This window comes from Dendropsophus ebraccatus, chromosome 6, assembly GCF_027789765.1.
Source record: "Dendropsophus ebraccatus isolate aDenEbr1 chromosome 6, aDenEbr1.pat, whole genome shotgun sequence".
NCBI lineage: Eukaryota > Metazoa > Chordata > Amphibia > Anura > Hylidae > Dendropsophus > Dendropsophus ebraccatus.
The window spans coordinates 119,668,958-119,696,699 of NC_091459.1; the positions used below are offsets into that span (position 1 = coordinate 119,668,958).

At 42.3% G+C, this 27,742-nt stretch overlaps 1 protein-coding gene across 2 annotated transcripts; it reads left to right on the plus strand.

Moving 5' to 3' along the window:
* The first annotated feature begins 16,500 nt into the window (after positions 1–16,500).
* STMN4 (stathmin 4) lies at positions 16,501–24,419 on the plus strand. Of its 2 annotated transcripts, none has more exons than XM_069973981.1 (6): positions 16,501–16,535; positions 20,454–20,520; positions 21,190–21,285; positions 22,506–22,714; positions 23,008–23,199; positions 23,943–24,419. In XM_069973981.1, the coding sequence occupies exons 2-6, from the start codon at positions 20,508–20,510 to the stop codon at positions 24,000–24,002; spliced, it is 570 nt and encodes a 189-aa protein (XP_069830082.1). In that variant the 5' UTR covers positions 16,501–16,535; positions 20,454–20,507; the 3' UTR covers positions 24,003–24,419. The 2 variants fall into 2 exon arrangements, with proteins under 2 accessions (XP_069830082.1, XP_069830083.1); XM_069973982.1 differs by having other exon boundaries at positions 23,008–23,210; positions 23,943–24,020.
* Positions 24,420–27,742: the final 3,323 nt, after the last annotated feature.

Genomic DNA, 27,742 nt, shown 5'->3' on the forward strand with positions numbered 1-27,742 from the left:
GGGCAGTGGCTGCTGGGACTTTTGACACAGGCAGCATTTCTGCCCAACACTGCACCAGAAGCATAGAGAGGGCCAACTATACAGGGGAACAGAGGAGGCCCAATACTATTTGGGGCAAACAAGGACCTAGCACTAAATATAGGCACAGAGGAGGGCCTAACACTATACAGGAGCAGAGAGGGGTCTAACTACTATATGGAGGCACAGGGGGAGCCTAATACTATACAAGAGGCAAAAAGAGGGCTAACACTATATAGTAGCACAGATGCTTGTATAGAGGTGGCAATGGCGCTGAGAGAAGGAGCCTAAATTGTTTGTCCAGCAGATTCTGCAGAGACCAGTCATTCATGATGGTCGGACACATGTAGATGAAAAAGAGGCGTGAACAGAGAAAGATCAGTGAAAACTTGTGATTTACTCAGAGAAGATGCCCTCGTAAGTCACTGGATGTGTTTTCATTGTTATCATATATATGGAGGTGGTGGGTGGGGGCATGGTAAGGTTGTGGGAGGTCAAGGCACATTCTTTAACCCATTAACAACCATGGGTGTACATTTACGTCCATGGTGCCTGAGCTTTACTGCAAGACGACATAAGTGTATGCCCTCCCGGAGCTCAGCTCGCTTTATAACAGGTAAAGACCTAACCCTCAATGACAGTCCAGTGCGATTTCCTGGCCGCCGACCATTAACCCCTTAAACAGTCACAGTCCCGGCATTTAAGTCCAGGTGACAGGAGCTGCTCCTGTCACTTACCAATCGGGCCCCCCACAGTGTGTCTGTTGGGGTCCCGATTGAATTGCCTGACTGCTAGAGGTATTCTCCTTACTTCAAGCGACTCCATACCCACAATCTGTCCCTCCCAAACCGCTTGTACCTTCGGAGAGATGCTTTTAATCCAAGATCTGTCCTGGGGTCCGTTCAGCATATGATGTAGTTATTGTCCTAAAAAACAACTTTTAAACTGGCAGCCCTGTGTCAAACTGCCATGGCCTAGAATATCTGTGCCCTAACCTTGCACCACCCCTCCGTCCCTCTGTCCCTCCTCCCCACCCTCTTCACCATTTTTCCTGTTCCTCTGCAGCGAACACTGCACAGGTGCCCTAACGATCCAGCCCATGTGCCGTGCTCACACAGCTGATGAATAGGAGAATAACTGCATGGGGCATTCCTAATGATGAGGAGGGCGGGGAGGAGGGACATAGTGGTTGTGCCAGGCTAATGCACAGACACTCTAGACCACGCCAGTTTGACACAGAGCTGCAAGTTTAAAAGTAGTTTTTTTAGGACAATAACTTCATCACCTGCCGAACAGACTCCAGGACAGATCTTGGATTAAAAGCAGCTATCTGACGGTACAAGCAGTTTGGGGGGCACAGATTGTGGGTACAGAGTCACTTCAACCAGGATAGCGTTTGTTTACTTAAGATCTTCAGTGCAATACAATAAGACTTTGGCAACTGCAGGTGAGAGGCAGTAGAGGTAGGTTGTGGACAAGAGGAAAGTGGAGTAGAGAAGCGTCTTGGGTCCTGTCCAATGTAGCTGTGTACTCTGCCCGGATAGCGTAGTAAACAACGGAAGAGAAGACGAAGACACTCGCACTCACGTACGGATAACTTTGATCTGAACGCCTTATGCCCTACAGTGTCGAGAGAGGGTAGTACAAAGTCCCAGGTCCCTGCGCTGGGTTAAAAAGACATTCCGAGACTTCTCAGAATAGCCATTCATTGCAGTAGGATATGTAGGCTAACTGCAGATTTGTCCTACTGGGGTCAGTACCTAACTCCAAGTATACTGTGTTGTGTAGACTGTATCCCTGGCATGGACAAGGTGATCCTCAGAGGAAGTCCTTCCTCCTGAGGGGTCTAGAACTGCATGCTAGCTGAGGTTACTTGCTCAAGAAATCTTTAAGTCTCTTGGTCCCTGACAAGCGTCCTGGCCTGAGCAACGCCCTGGGTTCACTGCAGCAGGAACTGTCTCTGTGTGTTGTTCTTTTCCAACTAAACTGGCTAGAGAACTCCTCCCACCAGGAAATAGGGAACTAGGCAATAGGGTAGAAAAAGTGGAAAAGGGGACCAGCACCTGTGACAGGGTAAAACATTACGTGACAGAGAACATTTAACTTAATGCTTCCTTCAACTGTGTATAGCATTGAGAATAGAAAATACAGACAGTGACACCAAGAGGGGAAAAAACACATATTACAGTTTTACTTTATCCCCTTTGTGAGCACCTGAGTGAGTTACTTTGCTCAGATGTGTAAAGAAAGTTATTAGCACACCTGTGCTGGGACACTACATATATATGTTTTAGGCTATATCCAGAACATGGCTGCCATATTGGATCAAGGGCATGTTTTTTCAATAAGAAGGTTGTCACGTGGTGAATATTGAGGCAGATACAGACTGCAGAGGGCCTCTGTTTAAAAAATATGTCTTAGCCTCCCATAAGCTAACCATGCCCCACTCACCTCCATATATTTGGTTACAATGCAAATACATCCAGTGACTCAAAGGGGGCATCTTCTCGATCACAAGTGAAGCAACTATCAAGTTGGTACTATGGGGGCTATAATGGATCTGGTGGGGGGTGGTATGAAGCTGGCACTATTGAGACTATAATGGGTCTGGTGGGGGACAGTATGAAGCTGGCACTATGGGTGCTACAATGGGTCAGGTAGGGGATAGTATGAAGCTGGCACTATATTCTGGTGGCCTTGGCCTCCCATAAGCTAACCATGCCCCCACTCACCTCCATATATTTGATTACAATGCAAATACAGTGGTACCTTGGTTTAAGAGCGTTTTGGTTTAAGAGCTCACAGTTTTTCAAAATTGTGACTTGGTGTAAGAGCATTGCTTGGGTTTAAGAGTTCCCTGTACTGGGTGGGAGCGCGAGTGGAGAGTGGGGGAGGAGCATGGTCTGCATAGCGGGGTCTACAGCTCTGTCCTCTGACCCAGGAAGTCTCCCTCTCCTTCTAAATCATAGCAGATCCACTGCAGGCTAGGGCTTACATCAGGGGACAGGACTGTGGAGGTAATCTCTACATAGCTGTAACCCCTCTCTCCCCGGACAGAGAGTGCTGCTATACTGTGCCCACACATCTGCCCTGCTCATTCTTCATGCTCCCTGCCGTCTCTGTCAGCCCTTGTGTTTCCCATCCTCTTCATTACTGTACATTAACCTATAATATCACATATTTTGCTGTTTCTGAATGTTTGTTTCATTTGTTTTGCATGTTATTCAGAATAATAAATCGTTATTTTTGGGGTGTGGAACCAATTGTCTGCATTTCTATGATTTCAATATGCTTTGGTTTAAAGAAAACCTGTCACCAGGGACGCTTGCACAGAGCCTGCCCGATCCCCCGGTGCAGCCCCCGAATACTTACCCTTACCCAAGGACGAAGATATCAGCGCCCGAACCCGTGCGTGCGTGCTGCAGAGATGAGTCCGATGCCCATAGAGAATGACGGCTCTATTTATTCTCTACGGGCATCGGACTCATCTCAGATAATCTGCATACAGCGCGCACGGCTTCGGGTGATGATATCTTCGTCCCGGGACCAGCTCCAGGAGCGGGACACGCCGGAAAGAGTAAGTATCCGGGGGCTGCACCGGGGGATCGGGCGGGCTCTGTGCCTGCGTCCTTGGTGACAGGTTCCCTTTAAGAGGGGATTTGGATTACAAGCACGGTCCCGTAACTGATTATGCTTGTAATCCAAGGCACCACTGTACTATCAAGTTGGCACTATAGGGGCTACAATGGGTCTGGTGGGGGAATAGTATAAAGCTGGCAGTATGGGGGCTACAATGGGTCTGGTGGTGGATATTACGAAGCTGGCACCATGTCAGTTAGGTCAGTTAGGGGTAGTATGAAGCTGGTACTATGGAGACTACAATGGGTATGGGGGGTATATTATGAAGCTGGCAGTATGGGGAATACAGTAGGTTTGGTGGGGGATAATATGAAGCTGGCACTATAGGGGGATCATGGCATAAATGGCAGGTATGTGGGCAAAGGGTGTGAAGATGCAGAGTGTGGGCACAGCGTGTGAGGGCGCAGGGTGTTGGGTGCAAGGTGTGAGGGTGCAGGGTGTATGGACACAGGGTGTGTGGGTGTGGTCCAAGTCCAAGGTCCAAGTGAACGGATTTGCATGAGAATACCTCCTTACAAAGTTATCCTACTAGTAACTAAAGCAACTATGCAGTGCCCAGATCACCTTAGGGGAGAGAAGCCATCTAGGAAAACCCTAGCACACACTAGGAACCTTTCTAAAAAGTGCAGGGCAATATGCTGAAGCAAGAGAAACTAACCCCAGTAGGACAAAGCTACCATGCAAGGTCTACGTATGCTACTGCACAGTACAGAACAACTGGGAAACCTTGGAAGTCTACTCAACCCAGATAACCGATGACTGGGGGTCATATATCTCGCAACTAGGGGGCATAAGGCGGTTCAGAGCCACTACTGGCATCCGTGAGTACAAGTATCTTCTTATCTCTACCTCTACACCTGTTCCAGCAGAGCACATTTACTATATTGGGCAGGGCTCCTCTGGCAACTCCTCATCTCTTCTCTCTATAAAGCACCTTCTACTTCTACAAGCACTGGATATGTTTCAGTGTCAAGTTTTGCACTACTGTATCACGTATACTGTTAAACTCAGTAAAGTGTTATGTTTTTGACTAAACGCATAGGACTCTGGTCAAATTTGTCAGCACCTGCACCCACACACCACGGTATACTTGGGTTATTTCCCCTATCTGTACCAACTACCAGGGTGGGTGTGCTACCACACCAGGTTACGGTGACAAGTGCCCAAGTGACCCTAAACACTCCCGGAGGTTACCGACCATTTGGGATAGTAAACCAGCCAAAACAGGTTACCGCATCACAACACCACCGCAGCGGCCGAGCAGGTATCACAAGGGCGTAGGGTGTGAGAATGCAGAGTGTGAGAGTACAGGGTATGGGGGCTCATGAGGGTGCTGGGTGAGAGGGCTCTTTTGGGTGCAGGGTGTGAGGGCAACGGGTGTGAGGGAACAGGGTGTGGGGCCTCATGTGGGCGCAGGGTGTGGGGGCTCATGTGGGCAAAGGGTGTAGGGGCTCATGTGGGTACAGGGTGTGAGGGCGCAGAATGCAGTGGCTTGTGTGAGTGCAGGGTGTGGGGGCACAGGGTGTGAGGGCGCAGGGGGGTTTGAGGACGCAAGGTGTGAGGGCGAAGAGGAAGTGTGTGTGTAGGGTGTGAGGATACAGGGTGTGGGAGCTTGTGTGGGTATAAGGTGTGAGGGTGCAGGGTGTCTTGGCACAGGGTGTGAGGGCGCAAGGTGTAGGGGCTTGTGTGGGCGCAGGGTGTGAGGGCGCAAGGTGTAGGGGCTTGTGGGCACAGGGTGTGAGGGCGCAAGGTGTAGGGGCTTGTGTGGGCACAGGGTGTGAGGGCGCAAGGTGTAGGGGCTTGTGTGGGCACAGGGTGTGAGGCCGCATGGTGTGAGGGCGCAGGGTGTGTGGGCGCAGGGTGTGAGGGCGCAAGGTGTAGGGGCTTGTGTGGGCACAGGGTGTGAGGCCGCATGGTGTGAGGGCGCAGGTTGTGTGGGCTCGTTTAGGCACAGGGTGTGAGGGTGCAGGGTGTGTGGGCTCGTTTAGGCACAGGGTGTGAGGGCGCAGGGTGTGTGGGCTCGTTTAGGCACAGGGTGTGAGGGCGCATGGTGTGAGGGCGCAGGATGTGTGGGCTCGTTTAGGCACAGGGTGTGAGGGCGCAGGGTGTAGGGGCTTGTGTGGGCACAGGGTGTGAGGCCGCATGGTGTGAGGGCGCAGGGTGTGTGGGCGCAGGGTGTCAACCTGTCTGGCATAGTATCCAGTGTAACCAGCAGACACATTGTCTCCTTCCTTTGTCTTCTATCACTCACTGCGGATTCCACAGCATTAGATTACCATGGAAACAGGAATTCCAGTTGCCATGGTGACCTGATGCTGTGGAGCGGGGGTCCTCCTCAGTGATGTTGGTTTATCTCAGGACATGTTTCTATTCAGTGGAGGATGTCCTTGATGTTCACTAACAATATTATTAGAGAGTCTGGGGGACCCCCATCTATCAGCTGTAGCTGAGAGAGGCCCCCCGCCCTGGCAGGGGAGATACAATGGATAAGGTGAGGCCAGCTGGTACTTGCAGTTCCACACAAGTCACAGTGGCTGCAGTGGGTTTACCAGTCAGTGAATAGAAGCAGGTGACCAGTGGCTCTGGGTTCAGGTAGCTGTGCTGCTGTGCCTCATCAGATGGATTTTCATTCACTGAATGTAATGGAGCTTCCCATTCACTGGCAACAAGCAGAGATCTTAAAAAGTATACAGGGTTGGTCCATCTTAAAGGGATACTCCAGAGGGGGGAAAAGTTCAAATCAACTAATGTCAGTAAGTTATAGAGAACTGTAATTTACTTCTATGTAAAAAAAAAACAAAAAAAAACATTCTAGTACTTATCAGCTGCTGTATGTCCTACAGGAAGTGGTGTATTATTTCTAGTCTGACACAGTGCTCCCTGCTGCCACCTCTGTCCATGTCAGGAACTGTCCAGAGCAGTAGCAAATGCCCATAAAAAAACCTCTCCTGCTCTGGACAGTTCCTGACATGGACAGAGGTGGCAGCACAGAGCACTGTGTCAGACTGGAAAGAATACACCACTTCCTGCATGACATACAGCAGCTGATAAGTACTGGAAGACTGGAGATTTTTAAATAGAAGTAAATTACAAATCTAAATAACTTTCTGATCCGAGTTGATTTGAAAACGTTTTTATCTTTAGAGTACCCCTTTAAAGTCAGCAGCGCACCTCTAGTTATGGCTGATAACAGGGATCAATAGATTACATTCACATGCATAGCAGAAAACAGGACCGGTTTTAGTAATGTCCCTAACCCCCCATTACGGTATGTGAGCAGTGATGCGGCGGTGTGTACGAAGCCATTTATATGCAATGACATCACCTGGGTGGGTGTATGAATAATGCAGAGGAGGATGAGAGCAGCCTTGGGGTCACTGCATAGTGTGCACTCAGCTCTATTACTATGCAGCAGACATCACCGCCTCAGGGCTGGGGTCATGTGATCCGTGAGCAGAATACAGGAGGGTCTCATTGTAGAAGGGTCTGGCTGCAGCCGGAGACACCCATGATGTAACCGCTGTCTGCGCCACATGTGGAGGCAATGCAGAGTCTGCAGCCACCCAGAGTGATGTCATCAGCTGCTGCAGCACATTGCAGAGCTGTACCAGGAGCTGCAGCGTCTCACTCATCCCTTCTGGAACTATGATGTCATCACAAACCAATGGAGGAGGGGGCTCCTCACTATCGCCTGTGTGCTGTGTTATTCCAGAGAAAATTCTAATTATAGACAACTGTGATCAGCATCAATATACAGCACCATTCACATATACAACACATACACCACACATACAGCACCACATATACTACACATACAGCACCATACACATACAGCACTACATATACTACACATACACTACCATACATATACAGCTCCATTCACATATACTACACATACACCACACATACAGCACCACATATACTACACATACAGCACCATACACATACAACACTACATATACTACACATACACTACCATACATATACAGCACCATTCACATATACTACACATACACCACACATACAGCACCACATATACTACACATACAGCACTACATATACTACACATACACTACCATACATATACAGCACCATTCACATATACTACACATACACCACACATACAGCACCACATATACTACACATACAGCACCATACACATACAGCACCATTCACATATACTACACATACAGCACACATACAGCACCACATATACTACACATACAGCACCATACACATACAGCACCATTGACATATACTACACATACACCACACATACAGCACCATACACATACACCACACATACAGCACCATACACATATACTACACATACCCCACACATACAGCACCACATATACTACACATACAGCACCATACACATACAGCACCATTCTTCACATATACTACACATACCCCACACATACAGCACCACATATACTACACATACAGCACCATACACATATACCACACATACAGCACCATACACATATACCACACATACAGCACCATACACATATAGCACCATACACATACACCACACATACAGCACTATACACATACAGCACCATACACATACACCACAAATACAGCACTATACACATACAGCACCATACACATACACCACACATATAGCACCATACATATTTACTACACATAAATACCATACACATACACTACCATACACATACACCACAAATACAGCACCATACACATATACTACACATACACTACCATACACATACAGTACACCACACCACACATACAACACCATACACATACACCACACATACAGCACCATACACATACAGCACCATACAGCACTTTACACATACAGTACACCACACATACAGCACCACATACATGAACCACACATATAGCACCATACACATACAGTACACCACACATACAGCACCACATACATGCACCATACACATACAGTACACCACACACATACAGTACACCACACCACACATACAGCACCATACACATACAGCACCATACACATACACCACACATACAGCACCATACAAATATAGCACCATACACGTAGCACTATACACATACACTCACACAAACATTCACTTATACATTACTTTCATACACACTATAAACTCTCATGCTCCACATATGCATGCATGCAAAACACGCACTTGTATTGAACATATGCCCATACACATTCATATGTGCACTCATACACATCCATACATACACTCAATCTCATATAGCACACACAACCCATACCTAAATATTTTACATGCACTCCACACATACAATAAAGCGCTTCATGTTTTGGGACTTTAAGCCTGAATATTAAACCTGTAACAGCTGCTAATAATGGTTCTGAAATCCCTCCATAGACTCCTGTACATACACATATACCACCACCCACCCGTATGCACATACACTGTCACACACCCACTCATACATACTGAAACACATGCACTCCTATGCACAGACATACATACCGCTGTGACTGTCTATGGGTGCCCATAGGATGGGATCTACCATATTCTGACTTGAGCAGAAGTTTGTGCTTCAGAGCTGCTCTTCCTGCTAAAACAGAAAACAGGTGAAGGTAACTTACTAGAGGTACTAAACCTACTACAGAAATGTCATGGTTATGCATATAAAACATGCCTGGCACAGTCCAACATAAATGTAGGTACAGCCACATGACAGTCTACTTCAGTGAAGGTTATTCCTTTATATATATATATATATATATATATATATATATATATATATATATATATATTTAGCACACATGTATAAAATAAGCGGATTTCTAGAACTTTCTGTAAAGTTCTGTGTGAAATTACACTGTGAGCTCTGCTACATGCGCAGTGCGTGGTCTGTGTGACTGACTGTACAATCACATCTTCTGTCCCTATGGCCTCTGGGTGTCATCTTAGTCATAGGGCAGCAGTGGGGTGTGTATGTATTTTACAGGGACACCCTGGGGAATATACAAGGAGCGGCTGCAGTGCAGCCTGGTATTGTTCTGGAATAGCTGGTGACATAGTGACAGGTGGTGATGGGGCACATCTGTAGTAGTCGCTGTCCGTGGTGCTGAATCCTGCGTTCTATCTCTCCTGCCAAACCTCCAGCTCTCATTATACCTTATATCAGACAGAACATAATAACCCCACCACATAGTGACCCTACACTCTACCTTCATCTCGTTTTTGTAATGTTTTGAAAAAATTTTTTTTAAAATTCTTAAAGAACCAAAAAAATTAAATTTTCTGACCTGATAACTAATATATATCTTTTGGTCTATGAAGCTGTGCGGTTTCAATAAGATTTTATATTGATAGTTCGGACATTTCTGCCAATTTATTGTTTATGTTTATTTTTGTTAGTTTTTTTGTTCTGTTCTTTTAAACTTTTTTCTTTTGCACTTTTTTAAAAGTCCCCCAAGGGAGTCATGGCAGACAAAGAAGCTGAGCAAAAACCTCGGACTGCTCTGACAATGAAAATGCTCTCCACCGATGCTGGTCCATCACACCATGGAACGGCCCTGCAAACCCCATGTCACGGGGGGGGGCTTTTTTGGGTCTGGTACTGTGACATGGGGGTTGCAGGGCCGTTCCATGGCCTCCCTTCCCTGTCTGTGCACACCTGGCGGGGGTGGTGGTCACTGACCGACACAGTGTGGATTTAGTGTAGGGACCCATGTGTATCAGAGACCTGCACGTTGGTACATGGGGCAGTGTGGCTTAATCAATTTACACACAAACTTCTGTTTATTTATATGCAGCCGAGAGGCATTAGTGTCAGCCATAGGTGTGAGGTGCAGCGCTTCTTTCTCTCCTGGATCGTATTATAGTAGTTATATTCTTGTATATAGGGGGCAGTATTATAGTAGTTTTATTCTTGTATATAGGAGCAGTATTATAGTAGTTATATTCTTTTATATAGGGAGCAGTATTATAGTAGTTTGCGTAGCAATGAGAAAATAGAGGCGGTCACTCTCCACAAAGTTGCCGTGAATTCGCTTTAATGGTCCGGGTAGTGAACACTGCAGGGAAGGTAGAGGAGCGGGTGCAATCAGACAAACGTTTTCACGCGATCACGCGCTTCGTGACCTGACAAAGCGCGTGATCGCGTCAAAACGTTTGTCTGATTGCACCCGCTCCTCCACCTTCCCCCTTCCCTGCAGTGTTCACTACCCGGACCATTAAAGCGAATTCACGGCAACATTGTGGAGAGTGACCGCCTCTATTTTCTCATTGCTACCAAATCTACTATAATATTGCTCCCTATATAAAAGAATATAACTACTATAATACTGCTCCTATATACATGAATATAACTACTATAATACTGCTCCTATATACAAGAATATAACTACTATAATACTGCTCCTATATACAAGAATATAACTACTATAATACTGTCCCCTATATACAAGAATATAACTACTATAATACTGCCCCCTATATACCAGAATATAACTACTATAATACTGCTCCTATATACAAGAATATAACTTCTATAATACTGCCCCCTATATACAAGAATATAACTACTATAATACTGCTCCCTATATACAAGAATAAAACTACTATAATATAAGGGAGGCTAGACGAAGCGGGAAAGTTAGCCCGCGAAACGGCCGTCGCCACGGTGCACAGCACCTCTGGACCTGTCTCCCCCTGCCCTGAGCTTATCTGCAAGATGACATCGTATCAATAAATCATCATAACTGCATTAACCCGGTGAGTGCCGCTGGTCTTTACTTCCTCAATGGCTTGTGCTGATTAAATGAATTGCTTTCTCATTTACGCTGAGCACCACTGTAATGCATGAATGTCACTGAGATTACTCAGCCAACAAAGACTACAACGCTCCTCATCTCACAAAGACACTTAATCTGAAAACATAAACAGCTCCACACAAATCACGGGTCACTGATAGTGCCAACACATCTATTTGCTTGTGCTTATAAAACTACTATAATACTGCTCCTATATACAAGAATATAACTACTATAATACTGATACTATATACAAGAATATGATTACTATAATACTGTCCCCTATATACAAGAATATAACTACTATAATACTGCTCCTATGTACAAGAATATAACTACTATAATACTGCTCCTATATACAGGAATATAACTACTATAATACTGCTCCTATATACAAGAATATAGCAACTATAATACTGCCCCCTATATACAAGAATATAACTACTATAATACGATCCAGGAGAGAAAGAAGCGCTGCACCTCACACCTATGGCTGACACTAATGCCTCTCGGCTGCATATAAAAAAACAGAAGTTTGTGTGTAAATTGATTAAGCCACACTGCCCCATGTATTGTGGTGAGTGTCTGGTGTAGCTGAGGCGCGAAACAGTTGTCTGCTACACGCTCCCGCACCCTTGCCACCGCTCCCTCCCTGTGATGTCTGAATAAACGCACAAAGAGATCACTTCATCCGGTGAGTGCTTGGACTTATTTTCTATTTTATACACCGTACTGCCCTTGTCTCTGTTCGAGCACCACGGCTATTCACCAGTGCAGTTTATTAGCCCTTAATCCGACTCCAGCGCACAGCTACTGATTGAGCAGTGTTCAGACAGTGCCGGCACCTGTATCTTCCTGAAGCATTATAGTAGTTATGTTCTTGTACATGAACAGTCACACAGTTAAAACATTTTAAAGTAGACACATGACATGAGACATAACATAAAATCATCTCGGTGTTGCATTAACCAAATGAGAGATCATCAAATAACATAAATCTTTTCCATCCTTCCTATCATTCAGGAATAGGATGAGTCAGGGAATTAATGATCTCATTCTCTATCCACAGTTACTGGACATTTTACACTATGATTTTCACAGTAATGCCTCTTCATTGTTTGTCTTCATTTCCCATCTAGATCACTTAAAAGGTTTTCTTAAAGGAAATAAAATTTTAAAATGTGACAAATACAGATTTTTTTAATTGGGTACCCCTTTAAGTTGCTTACAAATAGCACCCCTACTGTGCACAGGATTTTAATATTTTTGGACAGCCATCATTATCAAAATACTGCAGTATTTTGGCCTCAAAATGATGGCTGTCAAAAGACACAGCATAAGTCAAATGTTGTGTGAACATAGCCTTAGGGGGCCATCTATAAGGGGGGGCAACACATGGGTCCATTTATAAGGAGGCTACGTAGAAGGTGGCATATATTATTAGGGGGTCACATAGTCAGCCTACCCAATAAAAGAGGGTGTAAAGGGGCCAATACAGATGTGCAGTTTGTAGAGATGAGGATGGTGACAGAGTGAGGAGCTTAATATATTTCTCTGGCAGATTCTGTGGATTCGTGGCTCGGAGAAGTTCTCATAATGGCCCAGGGCAGATGGAGAAGAAGATGAAAAGGGAAGAACTCTGATCATAGAAGATTCCCCCTGTGAGTCACCTGATGTAACTGCACTGTAATGTACAGTGGTACCTTGGTTTAAGAGTAACTTGGTTTAGGAGCGTTTTGGTTAAAGAGCTCACAGTTTTTCAAAATTGTGACTTGGTTTAAGAGCATTGCTTTGGTTTAAGAGCTCCCTGTACTGGGTGGGAGGGAAAGTCGGGAAGGGGCATGGTCTGCATAGCTGGGTCTACAGCACTGTACTTAGGAAGTCTCCCTCACCTTCCAAATCATAGCAGATCCTCTTCAGGCTGGGGCTTACATCAGGGGACAGGACTGTGGAGGTAATCTCTTTATAGCTGTAACCCCTCTCTCACCAGATTTATGTGCCCACATATGTCCTGCTCATTCCTTTATGCTCCCTGCAGTCTCTGTCAGTCCTGATTGGTCCATGCTGAACACACCCCCTTGCCCATTGCTGTCATGTGACCACACAGACCTCTGACAGTAGCCCTGCTTCTCTATTCTAGCCTGTAGTACTACGCTACTGCATTATGGGGATCTGCTGTTCCTTCCTGTAACTACAAAATGCTGATGTATATTCAGTTTTATGCACTTCCTATACATTATACTCCACATGCTGATTTCTTTACTGTACAGTAACTTATAATATCACATATTCTGCTGTTTCTGGATGTTTGTTTCATTTGTTTTACATGTTATTCAGAATAAAAAAAATCATTATTTTTGGAGTGTGGAACCAATTGTCTTCATTTCAATGATTTCTTATAGAAAAATTTGGTTTGGTTTGAGAGTGATTTGGATTATAAGCACAGTCCCGGAATAAATTATGCTCGTAATCCAAGGCACCACTGTATATGGAGTATAGAACCTGTGTACAGCTGGGTCATCCTCTATATGACTGTATAAGGTGATAGTGATCTGTGTACAGTGAATCTTATTCAGTAGCAGTGGTGGTGTTAGTCAGTATGTGGTGATATTAGTCAGTATGTGGTGTGTTATTTGTTACTTGTTATCCGGTACTGTGTTTTATTGGTCTTAGTATACTGGATTTGGTCAGTTACAGTATGGCGGTAACATGTATGGTGATAATATTTTCTCTTCCTATATGCTGGTGTTATTGGTAATATCTGTCTTGACATATATGTATATATGTATATATGTATATATCAATAGCATCACTTGGTCGTGAAAGGAGGGGGGGGGCAAGTTCACCTCTCGCACCAGGGCCCAGGAGACATTAGCTACGCCCCTGTGTACAGCTGGTATAACCTGGGTATCTCCTGTATATAATTATATATGTACAGCCGGTATAACCTGGGTATCTCCTGTATATAATTATATATGTACAGCTGGTATAACCTGGGTATCTACTGTATATAATTATATATGTACAGCTGGTATAACCTGGGTATCTCCTGTATATAATTATATATGTACCGCTGGTATAACCTGGGTATCTCCTGTATATAATTATATATGTACAGCTGGTATAACCTGGGTATCTACTGTATATAATTATATATGTACAGCTGGTATAACCTGGGTATCTACTGTATATAATTATATATGTACAGCTGGTATAACCTGGGTATCTCCTGTATATAATTATATATGTACCGCTGGTATAACCTGGGTATCTCCTGTATATAATTATATATGTACAGCTGGTATAACCTGGGTATCTCCTGTATATAATTATATATGTACCGCTGGTATAACCTGGATATCTCCTGTATATAATTATATATGTACAGCCGGTATAACCTGGATATCTCCTGTATATAATTATATATGAACAGCTGGTATAACCTGGGTATCTCCTATATATAATTATATATGAACAGCTGGTATACCCTGGGGATCTCCTGTATATAATTGTATATGTACAGATAGTATAACCTATGGATCTCCTGTATATAATTATATATGTACCGCTGGTATAACCTGGGTATCTCCTGTATATAATTATATATGTACAGCTGGTATAACCTGGGTATCTCCTGTATATAATTATATATGTTCAGCTGGTATAACCAGGGTATCTCCTGTATATAATTATATATGTACAGCTGGTATAACCTATGTATCTCCTGTATATAATTATATATGTACAGCTGGTATAACCTGGGTATCTCCTGTATATAATTATATATGTACAGCTGGTATAACCTGGGTATCTCCTGTATATAATTATATATGTACAGCTGGTATAACCTGGGTATCTCCTGTATATAATTATACATGTACAGCTGGTATAACCTGGGTATCTCCTGTATATAATTATACATGTACAGCTGGTATAACCTGGGTATCTCCTGTATATAATTATATATGTACAGCTGGTATACCCTGGGTATCTCCGGTTTATAATTATATATGTACAGCTGGCATAACCTGGGTATCTCCTGTATAGAAATATATATGTACAGCTGGTATAACCTGGGTATCTCCTGTATATAATTATATATGTACAGCTGGTATAATCTGGGTATCCTGTATATAATTATATAAGTACATCTGGTATAACCTGGGTATCTCCTGTATATGATTATGTATGCACAGCTGGTATAACCTGGGTATCTCCTGTATATAATTATATATGTACAGCTGGTATAACCTGGGTATCTCCTGTATATAATTATATATGTACAGCTGGTATAACCTGGGTATTTCCTGTATATAATTATATATGTACAGCTGGGATAACCTGGGTATCTCGTGTATATAATTATATATGTACAGCTGTTATAACCTGAGTATCTCCTGTATATAATTATATATGTACAGCTGGTGTAACCTGGGTATCCTGTATATAATTATATATGTACAGCTGGTATAACCTGGGGATCTCCTGTATATAATTATATATGTACAGCTGGTGTAACCTGGGTATCTCCTGTATCTAATTATATATGTACAGCTGGTATAACCTGGGTATCTCCTGTATATAATTATACATGTACAGCTGGTATAACCTGGGTATCTCCTGTATAGAATAATATATGTACAGCTGGTATAACCTGGGTATCTCCTGTATAGAATTATATACATACAGCCTGTATTAGATATTGTTTTGATGTAATTCTTAGCATATTAATCTATCGTTCTTAATTGTAATAATCAGATACATGATGAGATATAATATATATTACACGTTGATATGAATTGATATTTTCTTGCACACATCCAGTACAGACAATATCTCACAGGTGAGGCTTTGCTTTTTTTATGATTTTTTTTTTCCTGATGTGATGGTGGAGAAGGGTTTCTATGTGACATCATCCTTTTCCTACAGTATCAGGCAGACTGAGCATCCCCAGGATGATGCTGTCCAATCAGAGAGCTGGCAGGCTCAGCCAATGGGAGAGCTTAGAAGTGATGTCATGGGGAGAGCCGAGCCCTGGTACTGATGCTGCTGCTGCCTCTACCAGGGATTTAATTCAGGGAGTTGAGGCAATCGGTGCGCAGTCTTCTACCAGACAAAGGTAAGTGACACTGAGGCTTCACCTTTCAATGGAGATATTCACTATATTTATCATTGGAGAAAAAATTGTACAAATTTTCCTTTTTTTTTTTTTTATAATTTTTTTTTTATTTTCTCTATCCATTTTTTTTATTTGCTCTTTTTGCTCCCTTTATGCTATAAAATATAGACAGTAATAATTTTTTTGTAATTTTTTTTTATTTGTTTTTACTAATGAACAAAAAGATTTCAGAATAAATTTTGCTCAATATTATTTGATTTGATCAATTTTTTTTCTATTTTTTGTTGCCTATTTTATGCTTTTCCACCCATGATGTTATGTATGCAAGCATTTACCTGTGCATAATACTATAACCACCTGTATATCATATATGCATGTTGTTCCCCATGTCTAATACAGTGATCACCTGTATATTATATATGCAGCCTTTTACCTGTATGTAATGCAGTAGTCACCTGTATAATGCAATAGTCACCCATATATTATATGTGCGTGCTTATACCCTTATATAATGAAATGATCACCTGTATATTATACGTGCGTGCTTATACCTGTATATAATGCTATAGTCACCTGTATATTATATGTGCATGCTTATACTTGTATATAATGCAATAGTCACGTGTACATTATACATGCGTGCTTATACCCTTATATAACGCAATGATCACCTGTATGAATAACATGGCGGGGTCTGGGGGGGGGGGGTCAGGGCATACAGCTGGGTGTAGCTATGGCTGACAGATCAGAAGAGAACCACATGTGTCATGTCATCTGCTCAGTTCACACTGAGATGTCTGGGAGACGCAGTAGACATGACGTCATTGTCTGAAAGGGTTAAAGCGTCCGAAAATGAAATACTGTAGGTTTAACCTCTTGAGCGCTGAAGTGACCTGTGGCGCCAATGCTGGGGTCTCTTGTTATTATTAAGTGAGACATATTGCACCTTGTGCCTCAATTTATTAGATTTGGGGGGACACATGATACACTCCCTGTATATACAGCTGAGATTCGCAATGGGTAACACCCAGTCTGCTCTCATGTCTCTCTTGTGATTTGGGCAAATGCCATTGATATTCATTCATAGAGGAAGGATGCAATGAATAATATACGAGGGCATGCATATATAACAGTGATGTCACAGTCTAGTACCCCCCCCCCCCCTTCCCAGGGTAAGATACATATAAAGCATAAGTACAGGGACTGACTGCAGAGCAGGCGCTGCCTACATGTTTCTGCTTAGAAATGATGATGTCATCACTCTTAGCTTATGAAATCACTAGATAGAAATATAATTGAGGCTTGAGATATAATGTGCCTCACTCACTGATATCATGCTTTCCTATGGCTACAATACATGACTCTATTAGAAACTGGTGAGATCATCGATGAACGAGTAACAGTGACTCATAGTGCAGAGATACTGGAAGGAAACACATCATCTATGTAACGTCCGCCCGGATGACCTCACATACCCCACAAATGATCTCACCAAAATCTCTACGCCTCATAAGACAATAGACAATTTCTATTCTCGCTAAATTTTTGTGTTTTTTATAAAACAAAAAAAAATTCAAATGTAGATTTCATCCAAATTTAAATGTGTAACAACTTTTTGATATATATATATATATATATATATATATATATCACATGGCCATTTGTTTCGAGCACGTGTCATGTAAGTCAGCTGACAGGGAGTGGTCACGTGACGGCTATGATGTCACATCCGCTTTACACACAGGTCTCTTTAGTTGATACCATTCTCGGACTTTCGATGCAAATAATAATAAGTAAAAATACCTGTAATAACAATATAATAATAAAATCTATGTATGTCAGTGTAAAGTTTATAATAAATAATAGTTTCAAAGTTTTATAAAAGGACATAAAATCAGACATAATATAGAGAAATATAATATAAATCATATAACTAACTGCAGAAATAGAAAAATACTAAACATTGTTTTTAAGAGGACGTAAGCAGCGATCAGCAGATCAGGATCAGGTCCCTGTTGTCTCCACAGAAGCCCGTGCCAGGCCCATGTTACTTCACACAGGTCCACACCTGTCATACACCTGATGTCTTTGTCTCTGAAGGCGGCCATATGTCTTTTATAGTTACCGGCCTAATGGTCTCTTTCTCTCGTTCTCCCCATACATATGGGGACAAACCAGCATGGTGGGAGTTTTAGTTTTGGAGTACTTGTAGAGTCACTCACACCACCTTGGACGATGATGACTATAAACACTCTTGGATATTCTGGTTCTGATAAACACTCCACAGTGACATCACCCCACAGTGACATCACGCCACACTCCACGGTGATATCATTCCACAGTCCACAGTGACATCACCCCACAGTGACATCACTTCACAGTGACTTCAAACTACAGTGACATCACCCTACAGTGACATCACTCCTCACTCCACAGTGACTTCACACCACAGTGACATCACTCCACACTCCACAGTGACATCACTTCATAGTGACTTCAAACCACAGTAACATCACTTCACAGTGACTTCACTCCACACCCCACAGTGACATCACTTCACACTCCACAGTGACTTCACACCACGGTGACATCACTCCACACTCCACAGTGACATCATTTCACAGTGACTTCACACTACAGTGACATCACTCCACTACCCATAGTCACTTCACACCACAGTGACATCACTCCACACTCCACAGTGACTCCTCGGCTGTGCTTGTTTTTCTCCATAGAATGAATCACAATTCCCTTCTGGCAAAACATCAGCCAGAAAATGCTTACCCCACAATATGTGTCCAGAGTGGCCGCCCGCTTAGCACTGCGGAGCACAGACCCGGCATTGTTACCCTGTGATCTTCACCATGTGCCACCTCCTTCCTTTGTTTTCTGGTATCAGTAAGAGCCAAGAAGCACCAGACGCCCCAGGAGACCCTGATACAGATGGGGGTGCTGGCTATATAACAGAGAGAATCCACAATAATAGATCATCTCCAAACATGTATGTAAAAATCTGTATAAATATCCTAGACCCCTGAAGTGTTCACTCAGAGAAGCCAATCATTATCTATCTATCTATCTATCTATCTATCTCTCTATCTATCTATTATCTATCTCTCTATCTCCTATCTATCTATCTATTATCTATCTATTATCTATCTCCTATCTAACTATCTATCTATCTATCTTCCTATCTATCTATCTATCTATCTATCTATCTATTTATCTATTATGTATCTCCTATCTATCTCTCTATCTATCTATCTATCTCCTATCTATCTATCTATCTATCTATCTCCTATCTATCTATCTATCTATCTATCTATCTATCTATCTCCTATCTAACTATCTATCTTTCTATCTATCTCCTATCTATCTATCTATCTATCTATCTATCTATCTCTTATCTATCATCTATCTATATATCTCCTATCTATCTATCTATATATCTATCTATCTATCTATCTATCTATCTATCTATCTATCTCCTATCTATCTATCTATCTATCTCCTATCTCCTATCTATCTATCTCCTATCTATCTATCTCCTATCTATCTATCTATCTATCTATCTACCTACCTATCTATCTATCTATCTATCTATCTATCTATCTATCTATCTATCTCATATTTTAAGCTTCTCAGTTCATCCGCCATTCTGTTCTCAGCACTGTATAGCAATGCCTCCTCCTATGGTCTTGGGATTTGGCACCGTCGCTGCAGACACCGTTACATGTCACAGGGTTCAGCTGAGGACAGGACAAGATTCCTTTTAGAAGGAGACAAGAGGGAGGACAATTCTAGAACAAATGATGTTCTGTTATGACATTGAAATAGGAAACGTCTTTATCACCTGTTTTCAGAATTCCTGATTATCTCTAAATTAAGTTTTTTTTGTTTTTTTTTTTAAATGAACAGGTGATATACCTCAATCCATAAACCTCAGAGAAGCCAATCGAAAACCTCATCATCATGACCCTCGCAGGTAAGGATCAGCCTGTACATGGCTCCTGCCTAGGGCACCATCATTTATGGGGCATAAATCACAAGTGATAATAGAGCGAGATAGATAAGATAGATATATAGATATGAGATGGATAAGAAATAGCTAGATGATGACAGATAGATAGATAGATAGATAGATAGATAGATAGATAGATAAATAGGAGATAGATAACAGCAAGAGTCTGCAGCACACCGGAGTAAAGGTGAATAGTGTTTATTCCATCTTCAAGGTACATACAACGTTTCGATTCAATCCAGAATCATTATCAAGCTTGATAATGATTCTGGATTGAATCGAAACGTTGTATGTACCTTGAAGATGGAATAAACACTATTCACCTTTACTCCGGTGTGCTGCAGACTCTTGCCGTTTTCTGTATTGGGGATCCTACACCATAGGACTTTCACTGCTAAGCACCCACTGCTTTGGATCTGGATGTGCGGCTGCTTCTCTGCTCTAGATAGATAGATAGATAGATAGATAGATAGATAGATAGATAATAGGAGACAGACAGACAGATAGATAGATAGATAGATAGATAGATAGATAGGAGATAGATAGATAGATAGGAGATAAATAGATGATAGATTTTATTCTGTATAAATGAGGGAGTAAGGAAATAACCTGTATTTTCTTTGTGCCCTGCAGCCTACAAGGAGAAGATGAAGGAGCTTCCTCTCGTGTCTCTTTTCTGTTCCTGTTTCCTCTCTGATCCCTTAAAGAAGCAAACGTACAAGTACGATGGTGAGTGGTGGCCACTAAGGGAGCTATAGACTAAAATTAGACAGAATCGGTTCCATCTTAAAGGGGCCTGGGCATGATTATAGAGCCTGGTGATGGGATAACTAATCACCTGACAGGGTTATCAATAGGTTTCTGTATCTGTGTTAGACTTCCTGCCACATATAATATGCAAAAGAAGACCATGATTAAGCGCATGTGCGCGAAACGCATAGGTACTGCCATGGAATATCGCTTTTTATATGTGAATAAAAGTTATGTTTTAATTTCCTACGCCCCTGAGTGCCGGCTCCACCACCCAGTTTTCCAAGCTCTCTTCTATGCAAAAGAAAAGCCCGTGGAGCCTCATTTAAGAGTGTCAAAACACAGGACTAGCCAGATATCCCTCCGGGAAGGACCCAGCCAAGGGGTGGCTCCTGTAGGGAAACCACCAAAACTACCATATTAAGTGGCCCTATAAGTTAATGTAATTACATAGGAAAGACCAAGGCCAGGTATCCATCCACAGACAGTTGTTTCGGGGTGTTGCCCCTCATCAGTTTGGAGCAGGATTTTGGCTAGGTGGGAGCAACTCCTAGTAGAGCCATAAGAGAAACAGATGACTGATCTCAGGGAGACCAGCCAAAGATAACACTGCCGGCTGCTGGTTAAAGCGCTCAATGCAGTGAAATCCTAGGTGCATTGTTCCCTGGGAAACATGATTATGCAAAAGAAGAGCCCATGGAGCCTCATTTAAGAGTCTCAAAATACAGGGGTTGGCTAGGGTTGGCTCCTGTGGGGAAACCACCAAAACCACCATATTAAGTGGCCCTATGAGTCAATGCAATGACAAGGGAAAAAACAATGCCAGGTATCCATCCACAGACAGCTGTTTTGGGGTGTTGTCCCTCATCAGTGTGGAGCAGGATTCTGGCTAGGTGGAAGCAATGCCTAGTAAGCCACATATAAGGTAGGCAATTTCTGGAATGAGGCCCAGTAGCATCAATAGACATCTCTATAAAATCACTGCCTCCACAAAAAGTGATTGCTATAACTGGAGCCTCCTAAGGGAAGCTGTAATCCAGTCCCTCATCCCAAAGCACCATAGTTTTGTATCTTTTTGGGATGCTTTTTGGCCTACAATTGCATAGCTAAATGTTGATATTTATTAATTTGGGTTACAATGTGTTACTTTTATACAATGTGAAACAATATAACTTATACTCCGCTCCCTCCCATTACAGCAGACACTGTGGACCTCACGTGGTGCGTTATATCAGATATGGAAGTCATAGAGTTAAATAAGAGAGCTTCAGGACATGCCTTTGAAGTCATCCTTAAGCCGCCTTCCTTTGATGTAGCCCCAGAGTTCAACGCTTCTCTCCCTCAGCGACGAGACCCATCCCTGGAGGAGATCCAGAAAAGACTTGAAGCAGCTGAAGAAAGACGCAAGGTAAATAGATGTTCTTGTAGAATGACTGGTTTAAACAATGAACTTAAAAGTGTCTTGGGATTTAATATGGGACATACAACTGCAATCTGGGCTTATGAAAGATGTTGGACAACTCCATAGGGTCAGGATGGGAACCATCCATATTACTAGCAATGGGCCACATTCTTGATGATAGAGGACCGTGACATGGTCTACACTAATATTCTAAATGTCTTAGCTTAGAAGAATCAGCTGAAGCATTGATATGTGTTAAACCACAAAAAATGACTTGTCTCCACTTTTACTTCATATAGTGTCAGGAGGCCGAGCTCCTCAAGCACCTGGCGGAGAAAAGAGAACACGAACGTGAAGTCATCCAGAAAGCGATAGAAGAAAACAACAACTTTAGCAAAATGGCCAAGGAAAAACTAAACCAGAAAATGGAAGTCAACAAGGAAAACAGGGAAGCTCATCTAGCCGCCATGCTCGAACGTCTGCAGGAGAAGGTTAGTTAAAGGTTAGTTAAAGTGGTTACAATATGTTCTTCACCTCCTTTTAAGTCCATGTCTTTGTGTGTCTTTGAATAGCCAAGTGGTATAGAATATGCAAAACTTCATAGTACTATACCTGATGATGATCTAGTTGTTGACCAGTAGGTCTGGTCAAGATGGTACCTTCATGTTCATGAGAACTCTCCAAAGTGGTCCTGGGGATTGTTGACTCCCAACACCACATTGGTCTCTAAAACCCATGTTTTGGTACAAAACCTTATCTGCGAAGGTTAATGGGTCAGTGATTGTTGCCATCAAATGAGTGGACTTTCTTTACTGCCCTCAGCTCTGAGCTGGTGTCACGATCTCACAACACTACAACCCCCTCTCCCAATTGTACATTGTTAAAAAATGCTATACAATTCACTCCCAAGAACTTCTATCCTAAGTTTTAGTTTAATTTCCTGAACAAAAACACCATAAAGTCTTCATCCATTGGTCTACCAAGGCATCAGATGGGTCTCTCTTTCACTGGTCTACCAATTGTGGCAAACCATCATATACGTCCCTCTTCAATAGGTCTACCAATTGTGGCAAATAATCATGTACTATAGGTCCTTCTAAAATAGTTCTACCAATTGTAGCAAACCATCAGATGAGTCAAAATAGTAAATTGGGACATCAAGTCCCTCTTCTGTGTAGAACATCTTGATTGTCTACGACTAAGAAGAACTAATAAGAATATTTCTCCTTTCCAGGACAAACATGCAGAAGAAGTAAGGAAAAACAAAGAACTTAAGGAAGAAGCTTCAAGGTAGAAGGTGATGATGCTGACTTTCACAATTTGGACTGAGGACCCCACAAGGTGCCCGAGCGGCGCAGCACAATGTTAAGCGACTGAGAGTCTCCTTTGCTTTGTTTGTTTGTGAATGTCAAAAGATGACCGGCAAAGCCAACTTTTTTAAGACAGCTTAGGGCGGGCATTGGGATGATGTAATGGGAAGGGTTGGCTATCTCATCTGCAAGTCCTAAAGAGTTATATCCATGAACCCTGCCTTCGACATTAACTTCATGTCAATGCATTTATTCTGAATCAAAATAGCAGCTTTCTGTGATGGGGAAAAGCGCTAGGGCTTTTCAGGCTACCGTAGCGCAGATGAACCAACCGATCTCTGTATCTGCTATAGACAGGGCTGTTTATTGGCACTAATTTTCTATGTGTACCATTATGTCATCAATACATACGTTAATATCAGGTTATCTTACTGCCTCTGTGTCATTATTCATCGATCTGGATTCAAGAAGGACATCACTACAGCTTAGGCTCCATATCTATGTTTACCATACAATGGGGTCTCTACATGGACTACAAACCTATTTACTAGTCTGTATTGCTGCCATTCCTCCCTTCCCTTAATTTGTATCCTAATGTTCGGGGCACATTGTGGGGGAGGGGGGTAAAAAGACTTAAATGGAGTAGGGCTTCGGTACTCAAAAACAGGCCATTGACTAAAGTGGTAATGTTACTGCCGAAAAAAAACAGATTCTTGTTTTCATCCTGGACAAGCCCCCATAATCTGTGCCAAAAGCAATATGCCCAGAACAAAAAATAATTGTTCCATGAGTCACTGGATGAAAAAGTATAAATAAGTGATAGAGTGTAATCTAGTTTGTAAAATAATCTAGTTTGTAAAATAAAGGTATTCCCGTGTGTACTAATAGATCAAATAATCTACTATTGACCACAGTTAGGCTTTGCACTTTTTGTGGCACTCAAGATCACAGTACACTATGTTAGCATACTTTTTTTGGCAACATACCCTGAAAACATAATGTGAATGGAGCCTACTTTCCTTACAAATGGAGAAAACTCATATAGTTGACTTTGAAGTGTTCAATGTCTTGAACCACCAAACAATGATTCTGGGTGTCCAGCTGCCATCTATACAGAAATAGTCCACTTTTTCTTATTTTTTTGCATACTGGACATATTCTATATTATATGTAACATGTTGTAATTTTCCCATTAGAAATAGACCCTAGTGTCAGTTCAAAGACACCTCCAAATTGTGGGTACAGATCTTGTCCGATAATGTAATGCTGAATAGGATGTAGCCGACTAGAGGAAGCTAATGCAAACAAGGGCAGGACCTGCAGACTTCTGTCTTCCATTGCCCAAAGCTGAACACTAGACAAGTTCTAATGGGTAAAATGCCACAATATAATCATACAGACACCATGTTACCCATACAAAACCAACACCGAGGGTATGCTTGCCAACAGTGGAGAGAGAGAGAGACCAAACTCAGGCAAACAATAGGCCAGGAGATTAACCCAAAGGTTATAAAAAAGGGTTGGATAAGGACTGAAAATAAATAGAGATGAGCGAACCGGGTTCGGGTTCGAGTCCATCCAAACCCGAACATTCGGTATTTGATTAGCTGGGGCTGCTGAACTTGGATAAAGCTCTAAGGTTGTCTGGAAAACATGGATACAGCCAATGACTATATCCATGATTTCCACATAGCCTTATGGCTTTATCCAACTTCTGCAGCCACCGCTAATCAAATGCCGAAAGTTCGGGTTCGGATCGACTCGAGCATGCTCCAGGTTCGCTCATCTCTAAAAATAAAGGCTCCTTCTTTCATAAGTGGAAAATCTGACGCCATAATGGCGGTTTACTTTTAGTGGTATGATTTATATCTCCAGAGATTCCCATTTACAGTCTATGTCTCACTTAATTGAAACCTTCAGATCTGTCTTTAAACCTCCAGCTTCCTCCACATTTAGTAAAGAAGATTTACCAGAAGTAAACCAATTACGGGCATTGGGAATCATAGCTTTCATCTACATTGACCTTCCTTTACATTATCCCAGGATTTTAGGGTATAAGAAACATAGCGGAAAGTATAGGCTCCCCCTATATAAGTTGTATTTTGCATCCATATTGATGAAGGTCTATGTCTTTGGGAGATGTTTGGAGAACACAAACTGTCGAAGTAAAAAGAGCTAATAGTAGGAACAATGGTCTAGGGGTTTCTTGCCTGGGTTGAAAGGGTTAATACTCCAGCGTACAATGACATAATGTCCTATATTGAAGCCTCTAAAATGCAACCGAGAACATAATGCAAGGTCCATGTAAAATAATGGTTTGCTAAGATATTGAGGAACTTGAAGGTCTCTTAACCTTTTCAAAACTTTGCAGAAGTCCAGAGGCAGGCGGTGTAGCAAACCTCCTAATAGAAGTCTAACCCCCCCCCCCCCCCACACACAAACTGTATCCCTTGTCCATCAAACCTATAATCACCTCCCACTGTGAGCCAAAACAAAGGACCATAGTAGCCATGGCCCATGGTCCATGCATTGACTTGAATGGACTCCATATAAGATTTCGCCTACCAAAAAAAAAGGTATTCCCTTTATTCCTCGATAATCTAGGGAGAAAAAAGGGACATGATGGCACATCCATATACTTATCACCGATCCTTTTGCTTCTCGGCACTATATACTACTAACATTAGGAGTTAGTTACCGTTTGATCAAAGAGCGTAAGCCCAAACACTGCTTCAAGGTTCCTGATTCATGTAGGTCCCTAACTAAAAAATGGTGCAGGCCCAAGTGGTGACCACCATCGCAACAACAACAGCGGCCCCAGAGGGAGGAACGACCCAGTCGTCCAGCAGCCCCTATGCTGCTAGACATAGCCCCCCTGGGCCACATCACCCCCAGAAACTGTGCCGCCATATGAATGGCTGCTGAGAAAAGTATTCCCTTTAATGCAGTTCTGCTAAAATTAAATTGAGTCTTTTGCTCTGTTATAAACTATGAAATAGTCTTTTTTAAAATGATGTATTAAAGAAGTTTTCAAGACTATTTCATTGATGGCCTATTCTCAAGATACTTCCTCAACATCTGATCTGTGGCCTGTTGGCATTCGACACTCGACACTTCCACAGTTGTGCAACACATAGTGAGCTGAGCCAAAGGCAGAGAAAGCCATATATCATATAGTGGTCATAGTGGATTACTGCAACTAAACTCCTATTCAATTCAAGGCAAACAATCAGAAGTGGTTAATCATTGTGGCCCTACAGTGTCATACATTATATCATACCAGTGCCAGCACAGCATGCTAAAAATACACAGCGTTACCAATGCGTATATATATAGATGTGCAGAAGGGAAAAAAGAAGAAGAAATAATCATTTTCACGCCGAAAACACATGGTGTTACTGTCGTATCAGTCTATAATAAGACATCTTATTTACATCTGTCTAAACACATCTCCCGGCTACAGTGACTCAGGATGTGAGATGATGCAGCACTATGTACAGACGGAGAGTCAGATGTTTAAAGGAGAAACTCCTTTAAAACTAGTAGAACTTGTATAGTAGTTATATAACTACTATAATACTGCTCCTATATACAAGAATATAACTACTATAATACTGCTCCCTATATACAAGAATATAACTACTATAATACTGCTCCTATATACAAGAATATAACGACTATAATACTGCTCCTATATACAAGAATATAACTACTATAATACTGC

Bases quoted from the DNA above. Each gene is read 5' to 3' on its own strand.
- STMN4 (XM_069973981.1), top strand. The intron at 21,286-22,505 runs GTGAGTGGTGGC...CTCCCATTACAG, and splicing joins GCAAACGTACAAGTACGATG to CAGACACTGTGGACCTCACG. The intron at 22,715-23,007 runs GTAAATAGATGT...TACTTCATATAG, and splicing joins CAGCTGAAGAAAGACGCAAG to TGTCAGGAGGCCGAGCTCCT.